We start from the raw sequence: 16013 nt of genomic DNA, 5'->3' as shown, positions 1-16013 counted from the left end.
TTTTCCAGACAATTAAGACAACCCAGCTACATTCTTTTGTAGGAATATTACACTTTGAATGATTATATATCTTGGTTCAGATTCCTTCTCATAGCCGTACATTGATTTAGAGCATGGGATGAACCTCTTATCCACATACCCTATATAGCAATGACTTGGCCTATCCATAAGGCTAAACTAAAATTGGGGTTTTCTCAGGACATTTGCCAAGATGCTGTCAGTGTTTGATTAGTGTGGCCCCACTGATTTTAAGAATGATATGGCAATGGGAAAGCTCCATGTCTCTTCATAGCCTGTAGAATCTACTTGGCTTTCTCCAGAGGTAGCATGGTCAGACCGTTGTAGTAAGTGGGCAACTATGCAAACTCCTGTCTACAGACAATCTTGTTAAAGTTGGCCCTTTTCATTCAAATATTTAATTTACGCATAAATGTTCAGTTATTGCCTTACAACATTGATTTGAACAATGCACATTTACCAAATTAATTCTGGCGGAGCTGCACATAGATTGCTGTCAGATAATATTTGCCCATATTATTCACCCAGGTGTTTGTTGTTTATTGTTTGACATCTCTAAAGCTAATTTTATACTGTGTTTGCAAGAAAAGATGCTAGGAATTTGTCAAACATATACATAGACCCTCTTCTATGTTGTATGCTATTCCATCTACTAAAAAATAATTTATATTTAATGCAATAAACATGGCTGACCAAAGCCTATACAGTGGTAAGGCAATAAAATCAGTGCACCTAGCCCTTGCTTCGTCTGATAATACTTACCTATGCCTGTGTTCAAGGTTCACTCGTCACTACACTTACTATTAACAGACACTTCATTCAATACATCAGCTAATGTCACAGGTATTACTTCAAAAGAGATTTTCACTACTCACATTTCAGGAGTAATAAAAATAATAAACTTTATTTGTATAGCGCCAACATATTCCACAGCGCTTACATAGACAGGGGAATACAGTAAGACAAAATACAAAAATTACAGAACCACGGTTACATAGTAATCAGTTGATGGAAACAATAGGGGTGAGGGTCCTGCTCTAACGAACTTACATACTACGGGTAATCGGGTGATACAGAAGGAAAGAGATGTGCACGGTATAGCGAGGTGGACAGTGAGGGATTCTATACACATAGACAATGGTCAGACATTTGGCCGTGTAACGGCAGAATCGGTATGACTGCAGGAGCGGTTTATGATGGCTAGCGGGGATTGCAGTCAATAGGTCAGGGAACATGTTATCAGGTACATAGGGGTTTGTTTAGAGAATGCGGTATGCCTCCCTGAAGAGTTGCGTTTTTAGAGCACGCCTGAAGTTCTGCGAGTCCTGGGTTGCTCGGGTAGCCTTTGGTAGTGCGTTCCAGAGGACCGGTGCTGCTCTGGAGAAGTCTTGGAGGCAGGAATGAGAAGTTCGAATTAAAGGGGCGCGCAGTCTGGTTTCGTTAGCAGAGCGGAGAGCCTGGGCTGGGTGATGGATTGAGATGAGGGAGGCAATATGGGGGGGGGGGGGGGGCGCTGCGCTATGGGGGGCTTTGTGGATGAAGGTATGGAGTTTAAATTGAATTCTGTATTTAACGGGCAGCCAGTGCAGTGACCGGCACAGGGCAGAGGCATCTGAGTAGCGGCTGGACAGAAAGATGAGCCTGGCTGCCGCATTCAGGGTGGATTGGAGAATTTAGAGTCTGGTGCAGGGGGGGGCCGATCAGCAAGGAGTTACAATAATCGAGCCGAGAGTGGATGAGGGCAACGCTAAGCATTTTTAGCGTGTCGACAGTGAGAAAAGAGCGGATTCTTGCGATGTTCTTGAGGTGCAGCTGACATGTTCGGGCAAAAGATTGGATGTAGGGGGTAAAAGAGAGATCAGAGTCGAATATGACCCCAAGGCAGCGGGCATGTTGTCTAGGAGTTATGGTGGCACCACACACTGAGATGGAGATGTCAGGATGAGGTCGGTTAGTGGAGGGGGGAAATACCAATAAGGCAGTTTTAGAGAGGTTTAGTATTAGGTAGAGAGAGGACATAGTGTTAGAGACAGCGGACAGACAGTCGGTGATGTTTTGGAGGAAAGGTGCAGAGATGTCACGGGAAGAGGTGTATAGCTGGGTGTCGTCAGCATACAGGTGGTATTGGAGGCCAAATCACCTGATGGTTTGTCCAATAGGGGCTGTGTAGATAGAGAAAAAGAGGGGGCCAAGGACCGAGCCCTGGGGGACCCCAACAGCAAGGGGAAGAGGAGGGGAGGTAGAGCCAGCAAAGGAGACACTGAAAGAGCGGTCAGATAGGTAGGAGGAGAACCAGGAGAGGGCAGTGTCCTTCAGGCCGATAGAGTGAAGCATACTGAGGAGGAGTTTGTGGTCAACAGTGTCAAATGGTGCAGAGAGGTCGAGGAGGATCAGTAGCGAGTAATCGCCCCTCGATTTGGCTGTCAGTAGGTCATTGGATACTCTTGTAAGGGCAGTTTCTGTCGAGTGTTGAGGTTGTAAGCCAGACTGTAGGGCAGGGGTGTCAAACTCATTTTCACCGAGGGCCACATCAGGCTTATGGTGACCTTCAAAGGGCCGATTGTAAGGCCGCCTGCAGATGCCCCGAGCCCCTGCAGGAATCAGCGCGGCACTCACCTGCTCCTGCGGCTCCGACTCTGTGATGTGCCAGCTGCCCCGCACAGAAATAGAGCATGCCACGATTTTTTTTCTGTACGAGATTTCGCGCAGACAAATCGCAGCCGTCTGCATAGGATTGCGTTTTCTAACGCAATCCTATGGCAGCTTCCACGGGCGGAAATTCTGTGGGAAATTCCGCCGCGGAATTTCCGCCTGTGTGCAGGGGGCCTAAGACAGTACAGTAAGGGCCTGTTCACACAAGTGTATTTGCGTACATAATAAGCAGTAAATAGAAGCCATTGATTTCAATGAGTTCATTCAAATGATGTATATTTTCACACAGCATGACCTATTTTGTTGTGTACTACACACCCCGATAGGCCATTGGAGGGAATGGGCCGCGCAAATACCTGGTGAATGCGCAGGAAACCTATGTATTCACTGCATATTTGCGCATCATTTCAATCGGCCCACCTGCGTTCCTTTTTGCGTACGCAGCTATACAGGCATAAGTGATGTTCGATTGCACAAATACGCAGCGTATTTGTGCGACCGAAATACAATTACACCCGTGTGAACGAGCCCTAATAGTGACCCCTATAGTGGCCCCAGTAAAAATAACAACTCCCAAAGTGGCCCAATTAATAATATTAACCCCCATAGCAACGTTATTACTATAAGCCCCCTCAGTAATAATAAGAATAAGCCCCCTCAGTAATAAGCCCCCACCTCAGTAATAATAATAAGCAGCCCCTCCCCAGAAATAAGCAGCCCCCCCAGTAATAAGCAGCCTCCCCCCCAGTAATAAGCAGCCCCCCCACAGTAATAATCAGCCCCCCAGTAATAAGCAGCCACCTCCCAGTAATAAGGAGCCGCCCCCCAGTAATAAGCAGCCCCCCACCCAATAATACCCCCTCCCCAGTAATAAACAGCCCCCCAACAGTAATAAGCAGCCCCCCACAGTAATAAGCAGACCCCCGTAATAAGCAGCCCCCCCCAGTAATAAGCAGTCCCCCACCCAATAATACCCCCTCCCCAGTAATAAGCTGCCCCCCGACAGTAATAAGCAGCCGCCCACACAGTAATAAGCAGCCCCCCCACCCAATAATACCCCCTCACCAGTAATAAACAGCCCCACCACAGTAATAAGCAGCCGCCCCCACAGTAATAAGCAGCCCCCCAGTAATAAGCAGCCCCCCACCCAATAATACCCCCTCCCCAGTAATAAACAGCCCCCCCACAGTAATAAGCAGCCCCCTCACAGTAATAAGCAGCCGCCCCACAGTAATAAGCAGCCTCCCACCCAATAATACCTCCTCCCCAGTAATAAGAAGCCACCTCCCAGTAATAAGGAGCCGCCCCCCAGTAATAAGCAGCCCCCACCCAATAATACCCCCTCCCCAGTAATAAACAGCCCCCCAACAGTAATAAGCAGCCCCCACAGTAATAAGCAGACCCCCCGTAATAAGCAGTCCCCCACCCAATAATACCCCCTCCCCAGTAATAGGCAGCCCCCCACAGTAATAAGCAGCCGCCCCCACAGTAATAAGCAGCCCCCCCACCTAATAATACCCCCTCCCCAGTAATAAACAGCCCCCCCACAGTAATAAGCAGCCGCCCCCACAGTAATAAGCAGCCCCCCCAGTAATAAACAGCCCCCCACTCAATAATACCCCCTCCCCAGTAATAAACAGCCCCCCCACAGTAATAAGCAGCCCCCTCACAGTAATAAGCAGCCGCCCCACAGTAATAAGCAGCCCCCCCTTCAGTAATAAGAAGCCACCTCCCAGTAATAAGGAGCCGCCCCCCAGTAATAAGCAGCCCCCCACCCAATAATACCCCCTCCCCAGTAATAAACAGCCCCCCAACAGTAATAAGCAGCCCCCCACAGTAATAAGCAGACCCCCGTAATAGGCAGCCCCCCCAGTAATAAGCAGTCCCCCACCCAATAATACCCCCTCCCCAGTAATAAGCAGCCGCCCCCACAGTAATAAGCAGCCCCCCACCTAATAATACCCCCTCCCCAGTAATAAGCAGCCCCCCCACAGTAATAAGCAGCCGCCCCCACAGTAATAAGCAGCCCCCCCAGTAATAAGCAGCCCCCCACTCAATAATACCCCCTCCCCAGTAATAAACAGCCCCCCCACAGTAATAAGCAGCCGCCCCACAGTAATAAGCAGCCCCCCCTTCAGTAATAAGAAGCCACCTCCCAGTAATAAGGAGCCGCCCCCCAGTAATAAGCAGCCCCCCACCCAATAATACCCCCTCCCCAGTAATAAACAGCCCCCCAACAGTAATAAGCAGCCCCCCACAGTAATAAGCAGACCCCCGTAATAGGCAGCTCCCCCAGTAATAAGCAGTCCCCCACCCAATAATACCCCCTCCCCAGTAATAAGCAGCCGCCCCCACAGTAATAAGCAGCCCCCCCACCTAATAATACCCCTCCCCAGTAATAAGCAGCCCCCACACAGTAATAAGCAGCCCCCCACTCAATAATACCCCCTCCCCAGTAATAAACAGCCCCCCCAACAGTAATAAGCAGCCCCCCACAGTAATAAGCAGACCCCCGTAATAGGCAGCTCCCCCAGTAATAAGCAGTCCCCCACCCAATAATACCCCCTCCCCAGTAATAAGCAGCCGCCCCCACAGTAATAAGCAGCCCCCCCACCTAATAATACCCCTCCCCAGTAATAAGCAGCCCCCACACAGTAATAAGCAGCCGCCCCCACAGTAATAAGCAGCCCCCCCAGTAATAAGCAGCCCCCCACTCAATAATACCCCCTCCCCAGTAATAAACAGCCCCCCCACAGTAATAAGCAGCCCCCTCACAGTAATAAGCAGCCGCCCCACAGTAATAAGCAGCCTCCCACCCAATAATACCTCCTCCCCAGTAATAAGCAGCCGCCCCCCAGTAATAAGAATCCCCCCCACAGTAATAAGCAGCCCTTCCCCGTAATAAGCAGCCCCCCACCCAATAATACCCCCTCCCCAGTAATAAGCAGCCCCTCCCCCCAGTAATAAACAGCCCCCCCACAGTAATAAGCAGCCCCCTCACAGTAATAAGCAGCCGCCCCACAGTAATAAGCAGCCTCCCACCCAATAATACCTCCTCCCCAGTAATAAGCAGCCGCCCCCCAGTAATAAGAAGCCACCTCCCAGTAATAAGGAGCCGCCCCCCAGTAATAAGCAGCCCCCCACCCAATAATACCCCCTCCCCAGTATTAAACAGCCCCCCAACAGTAATAAGCAGCCCCCACAGTAATAAGCAGACCCCCCGTAATAAGCAGTCCCCCACCCAATAATACCCCCTCCCCAGTAATAAGCAGCCCCCCCACAGTAATAAGCAGCCGCCCCCACAGTAATAAGCAGCCCCCCACCTAATAATACCCCCTCCCCAGTAATAAACAGCCCCCCCACAGTAATAAGCAGCCGCCCCCACAGTAATAAGCAGCCCCCCCAGTAATAAGCAGCCCCCCACTCAATAATACCCCCTCCCCAGTAATAAACAGCCCCCCCCACAGTAATAAGCAGCCCCCTCACAGTAATAAGCAGCCGCCCCACAGTAATAAGCAGCCCCCCCTTCAGTAATAAGAAGCCACCTCCCAGTAATAAGGAGCCGCCCCCCAGTAATAAGCAGCCCCCCACCCAATAATACCCCCTCCCCAGTAATAAACAGCCCCCCAACAGTAATAAGCAGCCCACCACAGTAATAAGCAGACCCCCGTAATAGGCAGCCCCCCCAGTAATAAGCAGTCCCCCACCCAATAATACCCCCTCCCCAGTAATAAGCAGCCCCTCCCCCCCAGTAATAAACAGCCCCCTTCAGTAATAAGCAGCCACCCCCACAACCCATATACTTACCTCTTCCTTCCTGTCAGCGACGCTCCCCCTCTGCTCGCGCTGATCCCCGGGTGCACACTGACGTCAGTGTGTAGCCAGGCACGCTTCCTCCCCGAGTCCTCTCCTGCAGAACTGAAGAGCAGGGGACTCGGGGGTGGGGGGTGGGTGGATGCTGGTTGCACACTGATGTCAGTGTGCATCGGGATCAGCGCTAGCAGCATGATTACCAGCGGGGGGCTGCGGCACCCCAGCTGGTAATCGCTTCAGTGGTGAGCGGGGTCTGCATGCTTCGGGCCACATAAAACAAGGCAGCGGGCCGGATTCGGCGCGCGGGCCTTGTGTTTGACACATGTGCTGTAGGGGGTCTAAGAGAGAGTGCTCTGATAGATAGTTTACAAGGCGGGAGTAAACCAGGCGTTCTAGTAGTTTGGAGATGAAGGGTTTTTTAGGAGTAGTATATTTATTTATATTTTGATGATATACATTCAGAAACTTCAATACAAGCGGAGATATTCTTGCTGTCTCATCTACTGGGAGGCTCGACGTCACACAATGCAATGTTTTCTTCAAATGTGAAGATGCGGTCTCGTGAGATCTCAGCATGAAACAGTCTTTGTTCAACCCCTTTGTGTTACACATACAGCTATAAACATCCTAACCAAGGGCGTAGCTATAGAGGATGCAGGGGATGCGGTTGCACCCGGGCCCAGGAGCCTTGGGGGCCCATAAGGCCTCTCCCCTCCATATAGGGAGCCCAGTACTATGAATAAACCATTATAGTTGGGGGCCCCATTCCAGGTTTTGCATTGGGGCCCAGGAGCTTCAAGGTACGCCTCTGGTCCTAACAGTACATATCCTGTGCAGTTAGGACATTTATCACTGTCCACAGCATATGCTGTGTATAGAGTGGCTTTGGGAGCTGAATCTGCTCAATACATAGTGGGTATCAGCAGTTTTTACAGCCAACATCCACCTGCAACAGCTGCGGTCAGTGAGAACACTGATCGCGGCTTTAAAGGGGTTGTCCGGCCATAAACATTAGGTCTCATTACTTCTGTTTGCCCATTTCCATGCACTTTGTAATATACATTGTGCATGGAAAATGAAGCAAACAGAAGTTTTGGACTTACCTGAAGGGATGCCCCCCCCCCCCCTGTGTTGCTCCTCCGTCGTCCCTGGTTACCACAAGAATCTTCTCTTCTTGTCGGCCCAGCTCTTGTCGGCGCGGGAACGAGCTCCTTCTCATCCGCGCATGCGCAGTTCTTCTCTCTGCAGCCGGGACCGATATACGATCTTCTTGTGTGCAGGGGGGGGGGGAGGATGGAATAGCCTCAGAGCAGGAACTGAGCTTCCACCCCCTCTCTGCCTCCTCTCCGCCCCTCTGTACTATTTGCAATGGGGAGAGCCGAGACGGGGGCGGGGCTAATTCTTGGACCTTAGCCCCGCCCCCGTCCCGCCTCTCTTCATTGAAAATAGTGCAGAGGGGCGGAAAGGAGGCAGAGAGGGGGCGGGAGCTCAGTTCCTGCTCTGAGGCTATTCCATCCTCCCCCCCTGCACACAAGAAGATCGTATATCGGTCCCGGCTGCAGAGAGAAGAACTGCGCATGCGCGGATGAGAAGGGGCTCGTTCCCGCGCTGACAAGAGCTGCTGCGGCCCGACAAGAAGAGAAGATTCTTGTGGTAACCAGGGACGACGGAGGAGCAACACAGGGGGGGGCATCCCTTCAGGTAAGTCCAAAACTTCTGTTTGCTTCATTTTCCATGCACAATGTATATTACAAAGTGCATGGAAATTGGCAAACAGAAGTAATGAGACCTAATGTTTATGGCCGGACAACCCCTTTAACCATTAAAAAAACATTGTCAGTTCTTTTTTTTAAATTTAATTAGATCATTTTAATTGAAGTTATACTCTTGAATACAATTATCCTTAATTTCTACACATTTCTACATGCATAAGCACAATATACATAGAAGATAACTTGATTGCACCCAAACAATACACTCAATCATAACTATATTTCAAATCATAATATCCCCATCCCCCCAAAAAATGTATTTACAAAAAGGAAAGGAAAAAACAGACTCTTCTGCAGCTTCTCACCACTCTCCCTCACACCGTCCAAATCTCATCAGCTTATCTCAATGCAGCCAGCAATGATGTGAACGATGTTCGTCCATTGAATTCAATGAAGCCGGCAATACAGCCAGCTCCATTGAATGCAATGGGCGAACATCGTTCTTCTCTGGCACAGCTGTTACAGCTGTGGCACAGGAGAATGATATTTGTAGTATATGTTCTCAATGGGGTCGGCGCTACTGCCGCCGGCCCCATTGAGCGCATATATAGAACACAAGGAATCGCAGATCGCAGATAGGCGCGATCTGCGATTCCTCGTGTCCTATAATTTATCGGACATCCGCATAAAAAGCGGCCATGTGACCGATCCCATTGCGAAGCAATGGTTCTATATATGCACAGATCGCATGCGCATGCGCAAATCGCGCGAAAAAGCGCCCGTCTGACCGAGGCCTTAAAGGGGTTGTCTCGCGAAAGTAAGTGGGGTTATACACTTCTGTATGGCCATATTAATGCACTTTGTAATATACATCGTGCATTAAATATGAGCCATACAGAAGTTATTCACTTACCTTACCTGCGCTGGCGTCCCCGTCTCCATGGCTCCGTCTAATTTCAGCGTCTAATCTCCCGATTAGACGCGCTTGTGCAGAAGGGTCTTCTGGCTTCTGTTCGGTCCGGCACGAGCGGCGTTCTGGCTCCGCCCCCTTCTACGTGCCATTGCGTAGCTCCGCCCCGTCACGTGTGCCGATTCCAGCCTCCTGATTGGCTGGAATCGGCACACGTGACGGGGGCAGAGCTACGCGATGACGCGTACAAAAGGGCGGAGCCAGAACGCCGCTGCTGCCGAGCCGAGCCGAAGGGAAAAGACCCATCTGCGCAAGCGCGTCTAATCGGGCGATTAGACGCTGAAGTTACACGGCACCATGGCGACGGGGACGCTAGCAACGGAGCAGGTAAGTGAATAACTTCTGTATGGCTCATATTTAATGCACGATGTATATTACAAAGTGCATTAATATGGCCATACAGAAGTGCATAACCCCACTTGCTGCCGCGGGACAACCCCTTTAAATTTTATCACCTTATTAAGTAAAAAATTGAATAAAATGCAATCAAAAACTGGTATGTTCCCCAATTTGGTACCGATAGAAACTACAGGTTGCCCCACAAAAAATAGCCTTCACATAGCCCCGTCTACAGAAAAATAAAAAGTTATGGAAGTCCAAATATGGTTACAATTCATTTTTAAGGGTATTTTATTTTTTAAGTAGTACAGGATCAAAAAAACTATACAAATTTATTATTGTTGTAATTTTACTGATCCACAGAATAAAGACATGTCATTCTCGCTGCATCATGAATGCTGTAAACATAACCACCAGGAAATCTTTCCAATGTGTACCTCCGACAGATACCGCAAAATGCAGTGTGATCAAAATATAATGTAACACCGGCCATACATGTCATTGGTTGACATCGATTAACGATCGGCATGGGGTATGTGTTCTTGTCGTGGAATTCCTTTGTGGAACCACGGCTTACTCAATTTGGAATGTTTACACCCTTCCATATTAATTCTGAATTGATGATGTGCATAAGAAGTTTTCACACTGACACACGTTCAGCATGTATAAGCTTCCTCAATTCTGCTTTATTGTTGGGCGCGTAGCCTCTTTTAAAAGAGTTTAACATATCCGCCCATCTGGGCAGGTCAAAGATTACATAGATACAATATATTATTTAATTATTGGATAAGCATCTTGCAATTCTTCCATCCTCCGGTCATCTGTGATTGGCCATCAGGTGGTGGATGAAATGAGTGGGTTGTCTTGGACCCACGTGCGGTTCCTTCGATATGATTGGATGTTACATCATGAACTATAAATTGCATACGTTTCCAGTAAAATTGCTTGGGTAATTATTGCGGTAGCTGTTTCAGACTGCGGTTATCTATGTCTGTTATACTATCTTCCAAAGTTGCAAAACAGATGGAAAATGTAACGTGTTTATACTATATATTATCTTGTCAGCGTTTTGAGAACAGAAGTTTCATTAAAGGAAGTATTGCATATTGCGTAAATGTAAGAACAGAAGGCAAACATGACATTTGGTTATACAGAATGTCAAATTCACAAATGTCCACTACCAAAGGCCCACAGTATAGGCCCAAAATATAGATATATTGGGTTTCCACTACATTCTGAATGGGGAGAAAGGAATAAGCTACCTGCTACCTACACCCTTGTTGGCAGCTTATCTCCTAAGCACTGTTTGCAACTAAGGGCTCACTCAGACGGGTGAATAGAGGCTGCGTATTAAGCACATATTTTTCATGCGTGTAATGCGCATTCCTAAAAGCCCATTTATTTATATTAGGCCATTAAGACATGCTTTTTCTTCATGGGTGTCTTATGCATGTGAAAAACGCAGCATATCCTATTTTGGATCGTATTCTCTGTGTAATATGTGCATTATAGGCTATGGGAGTTGAAAAATACATGCATAGTACCCAGTCCCCATACACCTGTGTGTTTAAGCCCCTTGTCTCAAGTGGAAAGAACTGACTCTTCTGGACCACCGCATCAATGGGCTTGGCAGCTAGCAGTTTGTTATCCATCAGCAAGTCCATCATGAAGTCCAGAATTTATTGAAAACCTTGTGACAGACAAAAGTATCAAATATAAGAAATAACGTTTAAAGATTTATCTACCTGTGGGATGAGTTGAGTATTCAGCAACCTTGCTACAGCAATAGAAACTTCAGAATAACTATCTCCAATGACAGCTTTAATCTTGGGTGTATAACCAGAATAATTACATTTGAATGCCAGCAGTTCCATAGATGTGTTGTATTTAGATAGGAAACGTAATGCTGCTGATATAGCCAGTGTGGCTTCCGAACAAGTGTCATAAATTTCATATCCAAGTTTTATTCCAGGTATGAATGATGAATTGTTTACCATCTCTATAGCATGAACCATGGCCAAAATCTGTAAGAATCCTTGCATTTCAAATCTGCAAAAATAGTGAAAATTTATATTAATCTTAATTAATGTGATCCCTGAACAGGTATAGGAAATGTGGCTTACAGCTGAATAAAACTGGCTTTGAGAGATACTGTTGGGGCTACAAATGGATGATAATGGCCTCATTATGAGCTCTAGAAAAGAGCCTCCATTATTAAACACAATTTGGGGTCCATAGAAATTTTATTGTACTGTTCCTCTGGGAATATGTTATGATTGTGAACCCTGCATGTTCCTATATTATTACATTTATTACGTAGTCTTTTGCAACATAAAGTAATATATAGAGGTCACAACTTGGTTAAATCAAAAATTTAAATATCATACATATATTTACCACTTTGGAACAGTAATCTATGCATCTTCTAGGAACGCACTGAAGTATGGATCTGGTACAATACATTTGGAAATTATAGGACCCCCAATTTACAGGAAAAAACTACCTTTAGCGGTGATACTGGTTATTGGCAGAGCTAATCTGGGTTTGCTAAGATCTAGCAGCTCTTTCATGCAGGGGGCACCCAGTGGTCATGTAATCATTGGGTCCAATAGAGGCAGAATGTACCCATGGGGAACATTAGAATTGGAAGGAAATAAAGGATATTTTTTTGGATGGCCTGTTGAGGAGGTCTAGCAGTCCTCAGAGATATTAAAATATTAGTGGATCCCATTTATGATGGCCTAATTAGTTGCCAACTTTAAAAACAAATATTTGCCATTTTCTGATTGTATTATTGAAATTGGCAAACAAAGTTATTCTGGTATGCAAGAAAACAGTATTACAGTAATTGAGCTGACAAGGTTACATGCAAAAATAATAGCACATTCTATATAGGTAACATTTTTCTAGTAGCTAAATAAACCTCACAAGTATCACTTAGAGCGCTTGCACACAGGCGACTTTATCGTGCAATTTTGTCGCGATGTGACACTGCTACAAATCGCATGTATGTGGAGCCCATGCTTTCCTATGGGTTCTTCTACACAAGCGATATTTTGTAGTCTGCTACACTGTGAGACTACAAAATCGCGGCATGCTCTATACAGCAGTGATTTTTTTGTAGCCCATGTTTCCCTATGCAGCCTTCCTTTCTATCTCATCGCATGAAACTGTGGTTTTCGGGCAGTGTGATGCAACCTTCACAGTAGGAAATCCTACTATCAAAGCCCTAAACTTAGCCATAGCTGCATCAAAACCCCCAAAATATACATCACCTAAGAGGCGCTGTCATCTCCAGCGGGCGTCTCCACTTCATCTCTGAGACTTGTCTTTTGTCTTCTGCCAGCCCTTCCTGGATTGGAGGATCAAAATCCCCACCTCCAGGAAGGGCTAGCTGTGATTGGTTCTCAGGTGATGAATGAATGAATAGCTGTGATTGGTTCATCGAGCGCTAGTTCTGATTGGCTGAGCGCCGTGGTGCTCAGCCAATCAGAAGCAGCGCTTACTGGAGGCGGGGATTTTCAAATCCCTGACCAGAAGTGATGCCTAAAGACAGCTACCAGGGACCAGGAAGAAGACACAGTGGAGCTGACAGCGCTTCTTAAGTGATGTATATGGGTTTTTCTTAGTTTTTTTAATGCAGCTAGGGCTTATTTTGAGGGTAGGGCTAATATTTCAAGTCACCCCCAAAAATCCTCGCACGTGGGGTTATAAAATTGCACAACTTTGTAGCACCATGTGTGATTTTGTAGCGACACAAAATCGCAATACCGCCAAGAGAAAATGCACTGAAATTGTATGGACCATCCCTGAATAATGAAGGTATCATATTGTCATCAAGTACATTGTTAAGATCATTTGGGTACAGCACCAATATAACCTCTTGGAAACGCAAACCCTGGAATTAGCATTTGGTAGTAATCCAGAGCAATGACATACCTGCCTCCTTTTATGTCAGCTTCCTATTTAATAAATGCCAGTCTCCAGCTGGTATAAATAATTAAAGGGGAAATGTTTATGAGATGATAGAAGCACTAATTGTAAGATGTAACAATATTAAAATACAAATGAGGGCCCGCTCACACTGTTGATTTCATGTACGTTTCATGTGTGCAAGTAACATACAAGAAAAAGTGTGAATAAAAGCATTTACGTTTTTGAAATCATATGAAATCATATGAAATTTCCATCTGTGCACGCTGCCATAGGATTGCATTAGATAATGCAATCCTATGCAGACAGCCACGCACATCGCCGTGCAGAGAGAGAAGACGCTGGACAGGTGAATATAAAGTGAATGCCGGGGCACGGGTCGCATCCTGGTGCGAGAATTCTCAGAGCGGGATCCGACTCGGCCATGTGCATGAGGCCATAAGCGTTTGGTAATAATATACAGTCAAACATTTCTATGTGTTTTTCATTGACAGCAATATTTTTTAAAAAGTATACATTTTCATTCTTTTTTTGTGGGACAGAAAAACTTAGTATGTTACACATATTAAACCATTATAGCCTATGGATATGTGAAATGCTAGTTTTTCATCCGCTTTTTGGACAAATAAGAAGTGTGCGTTTCACGGCTGAACATATGCCAGTAGCCGGCCCCTGAAATCATTAGATTTCTATTCTTGGAATAGGATGCTCAATAAGTGCAATGAGCCCAGTGAAAGAAAAAAAAAGCCAAAGCATACAAAAAATTCCTTGGGCGGACTATGAAAGATAATTTGTTATATTTGTTAAAGTTATATATGGTTGGGCACTAGTAGGCTTGGACAATAATATAACAGCCCATTAAGACGTTTAATGATGTATATTTGATTGCAATTAAAATCCATGTTTCTGTTCTATCAACCTAAACTTAATCTATTCAACAAGGAGATATGAAAACGAGTATATAGACATATGTACTTTTTTAAATGTATTTGTGCATTCTGAATTACCATATTTATAGTTGACAATAATACTCACCCTTCACAGTTCTGGATAGCCGGTTTATGGGGATATCCCTTAGCAGAGTTGACCATTTTACCATGCACGGCAAACAGACCACCAACAATAATATCACCGTGGGCTCTAGCACCTATGAAATCATCAGGAATCAGACAGCAGTGTATTCCACTGATCAATATCCCAATAGTGATGGACAGTCCACATAGTGCCATGTCTGCGGTTCATGCTCCTCTGTCTGGATGTGAATTCAGTTTAGTGCTTGGTCAACTTGAATTCTAGTAGTATGTCAGCTGCTAACAAGCAGCACAAGCCGGATGCACCTTGCTCAGGTTAATTCTTTGTTATGGGCACAGCTGTCTCTGTGTTTCTATGCTCTAACAATTCTAGATTAAGATAATGCACACATAAAAGACTATATTTACAAATAACTGGAATACAGAAAGTCCTAATGGCTATTTAATATTTTAGCATCTGTTGCATCTTCTGAACACTGCGGACAATACAATGAAAAAATTCATCCCCTGTTATCTCTGTCACATTGATTTTTGTTGAGGATTTGTATGCACGCTATAAATGTAAGAATTAGGAAAATCCAGAGCTATAAAAAGGATTTGTTTTATCCCTGGAAGCTAATACAGTGTCAATAAAATATCAATTGATGACAGTTACACAACCAGTAAGTATATGTATTCATGATCTCTTTACCTAACGATTTAATAGTGTTCCACATTGTACCTGCTACTAGAAAAAAAACCTTAGCCATATAAATGAGTTTTGTGATTTAGACACAGTATATCCAATATCTATCTATCTATCTATCTATCTATCTATCTATCTATCTATCTATCTATCTATCTATCTATCTATCTATCTATCATGACATGTCTCTTCTGCTTATTGTAATTCGTTGTCTGGAACAAAAAACTCTTGTATTATGCACAACTACGCTCTGTATCAGTGAGCGTAGTTGCACATATGCCCATCTGTATAAGGGCTCTTTCACACGAGTGTATATCGGCCGCGTGTTCACGGACGGATGATATAAACTACCCATCTAATGGTTTCCAATGCATCAGATCAGATGGGCGTATTCCCGATGTCTTTATATCAGCCAGAAAATATAGTTCTGGAACTATCGTCTGGAACTAGTAGACAAAGACCCGGTTTCAGGTCGAAACTTTGCGGCTATTTATATGGAGAAATAAAGCATTCATTTTACTGCATCCCTGTATGCTGCCTTGGACTCTATTTTCTACTCAGTGATCTTCTTTCGGAACCAAGATCCGTGTTTCGAATTTCTTGGCGTTGCATTATTTCTACAGCCCTGCCATTGTGGAATGTGAGTGAGTGCTGCCTGTCAAAACTTTTTTACCATAGAGAAAAGTGCAGTTACGAGTGCTTCGCTCCCTTCCAACCACTGTGTATATTGGTGCTGACAGAATGTGACCGCTCAGTTGATTGTCTGGGTTTCTGAATAGCAGACCCTGTCTGTTCAACTATTGCTGACCTATCTTGAGGATTGGTCATCAATAGTATTTGTGCCTGGAAAACCCCTTTAA

At 45.7% G+C, this 16013-nt stretch overlaps 1 protein-coding gene across 1 annotated transcript in view; it reads right to left on the bottom strand.

Moving 5' to 3' along the window:
* The window catches only part of GPRC6A (G protein-coupled receptor class C group 6 member A), a 29498-nt gene extending 14820 nt beyond the window's left edge, over positions 1-14678 (bottom strand). The window contains exons 1-2 of the mRNA XM_066591245.1: positions 14473-14678; positions 11250-11553 (exon numbers count right to left, since the gene is read on the bottom strand). Of these exons, the coding sequence (XP_066447342.1) occupies positions 11250-11553; positions 14473-14666 (498 nt within the window). The 5' untranslated portion in view covers positions 14667-14678. The remainder of the gene's footprint in view (positions 1-11249; positions 11554-14472) is intronic.
* Between the last annotated feature and the right edge of the window lie 1335 nt (positions 14679-16013).

The sequence above is a fragment of the Eleutherodactylus coqui genome, chromosome 1 (assembly GCF_035609145.1).
Source record: "Eleutherodactylus coqui strain aEleCoq1 chromosome 1, aEleCoq1.hap1, whole genome shotgun sequence".
NCBI lineage: Eukaryota > Metazoa > Chordata > Amphibia > Anura > Eleutherodactylidae > Eleutherodactylus > Eleutherodactylus coqui.
The sequence above is the reverse complement of the archived record's forward strand: the minus strand, read 5'-3'. Positions and strand labels throughout refer to the sequence as shown.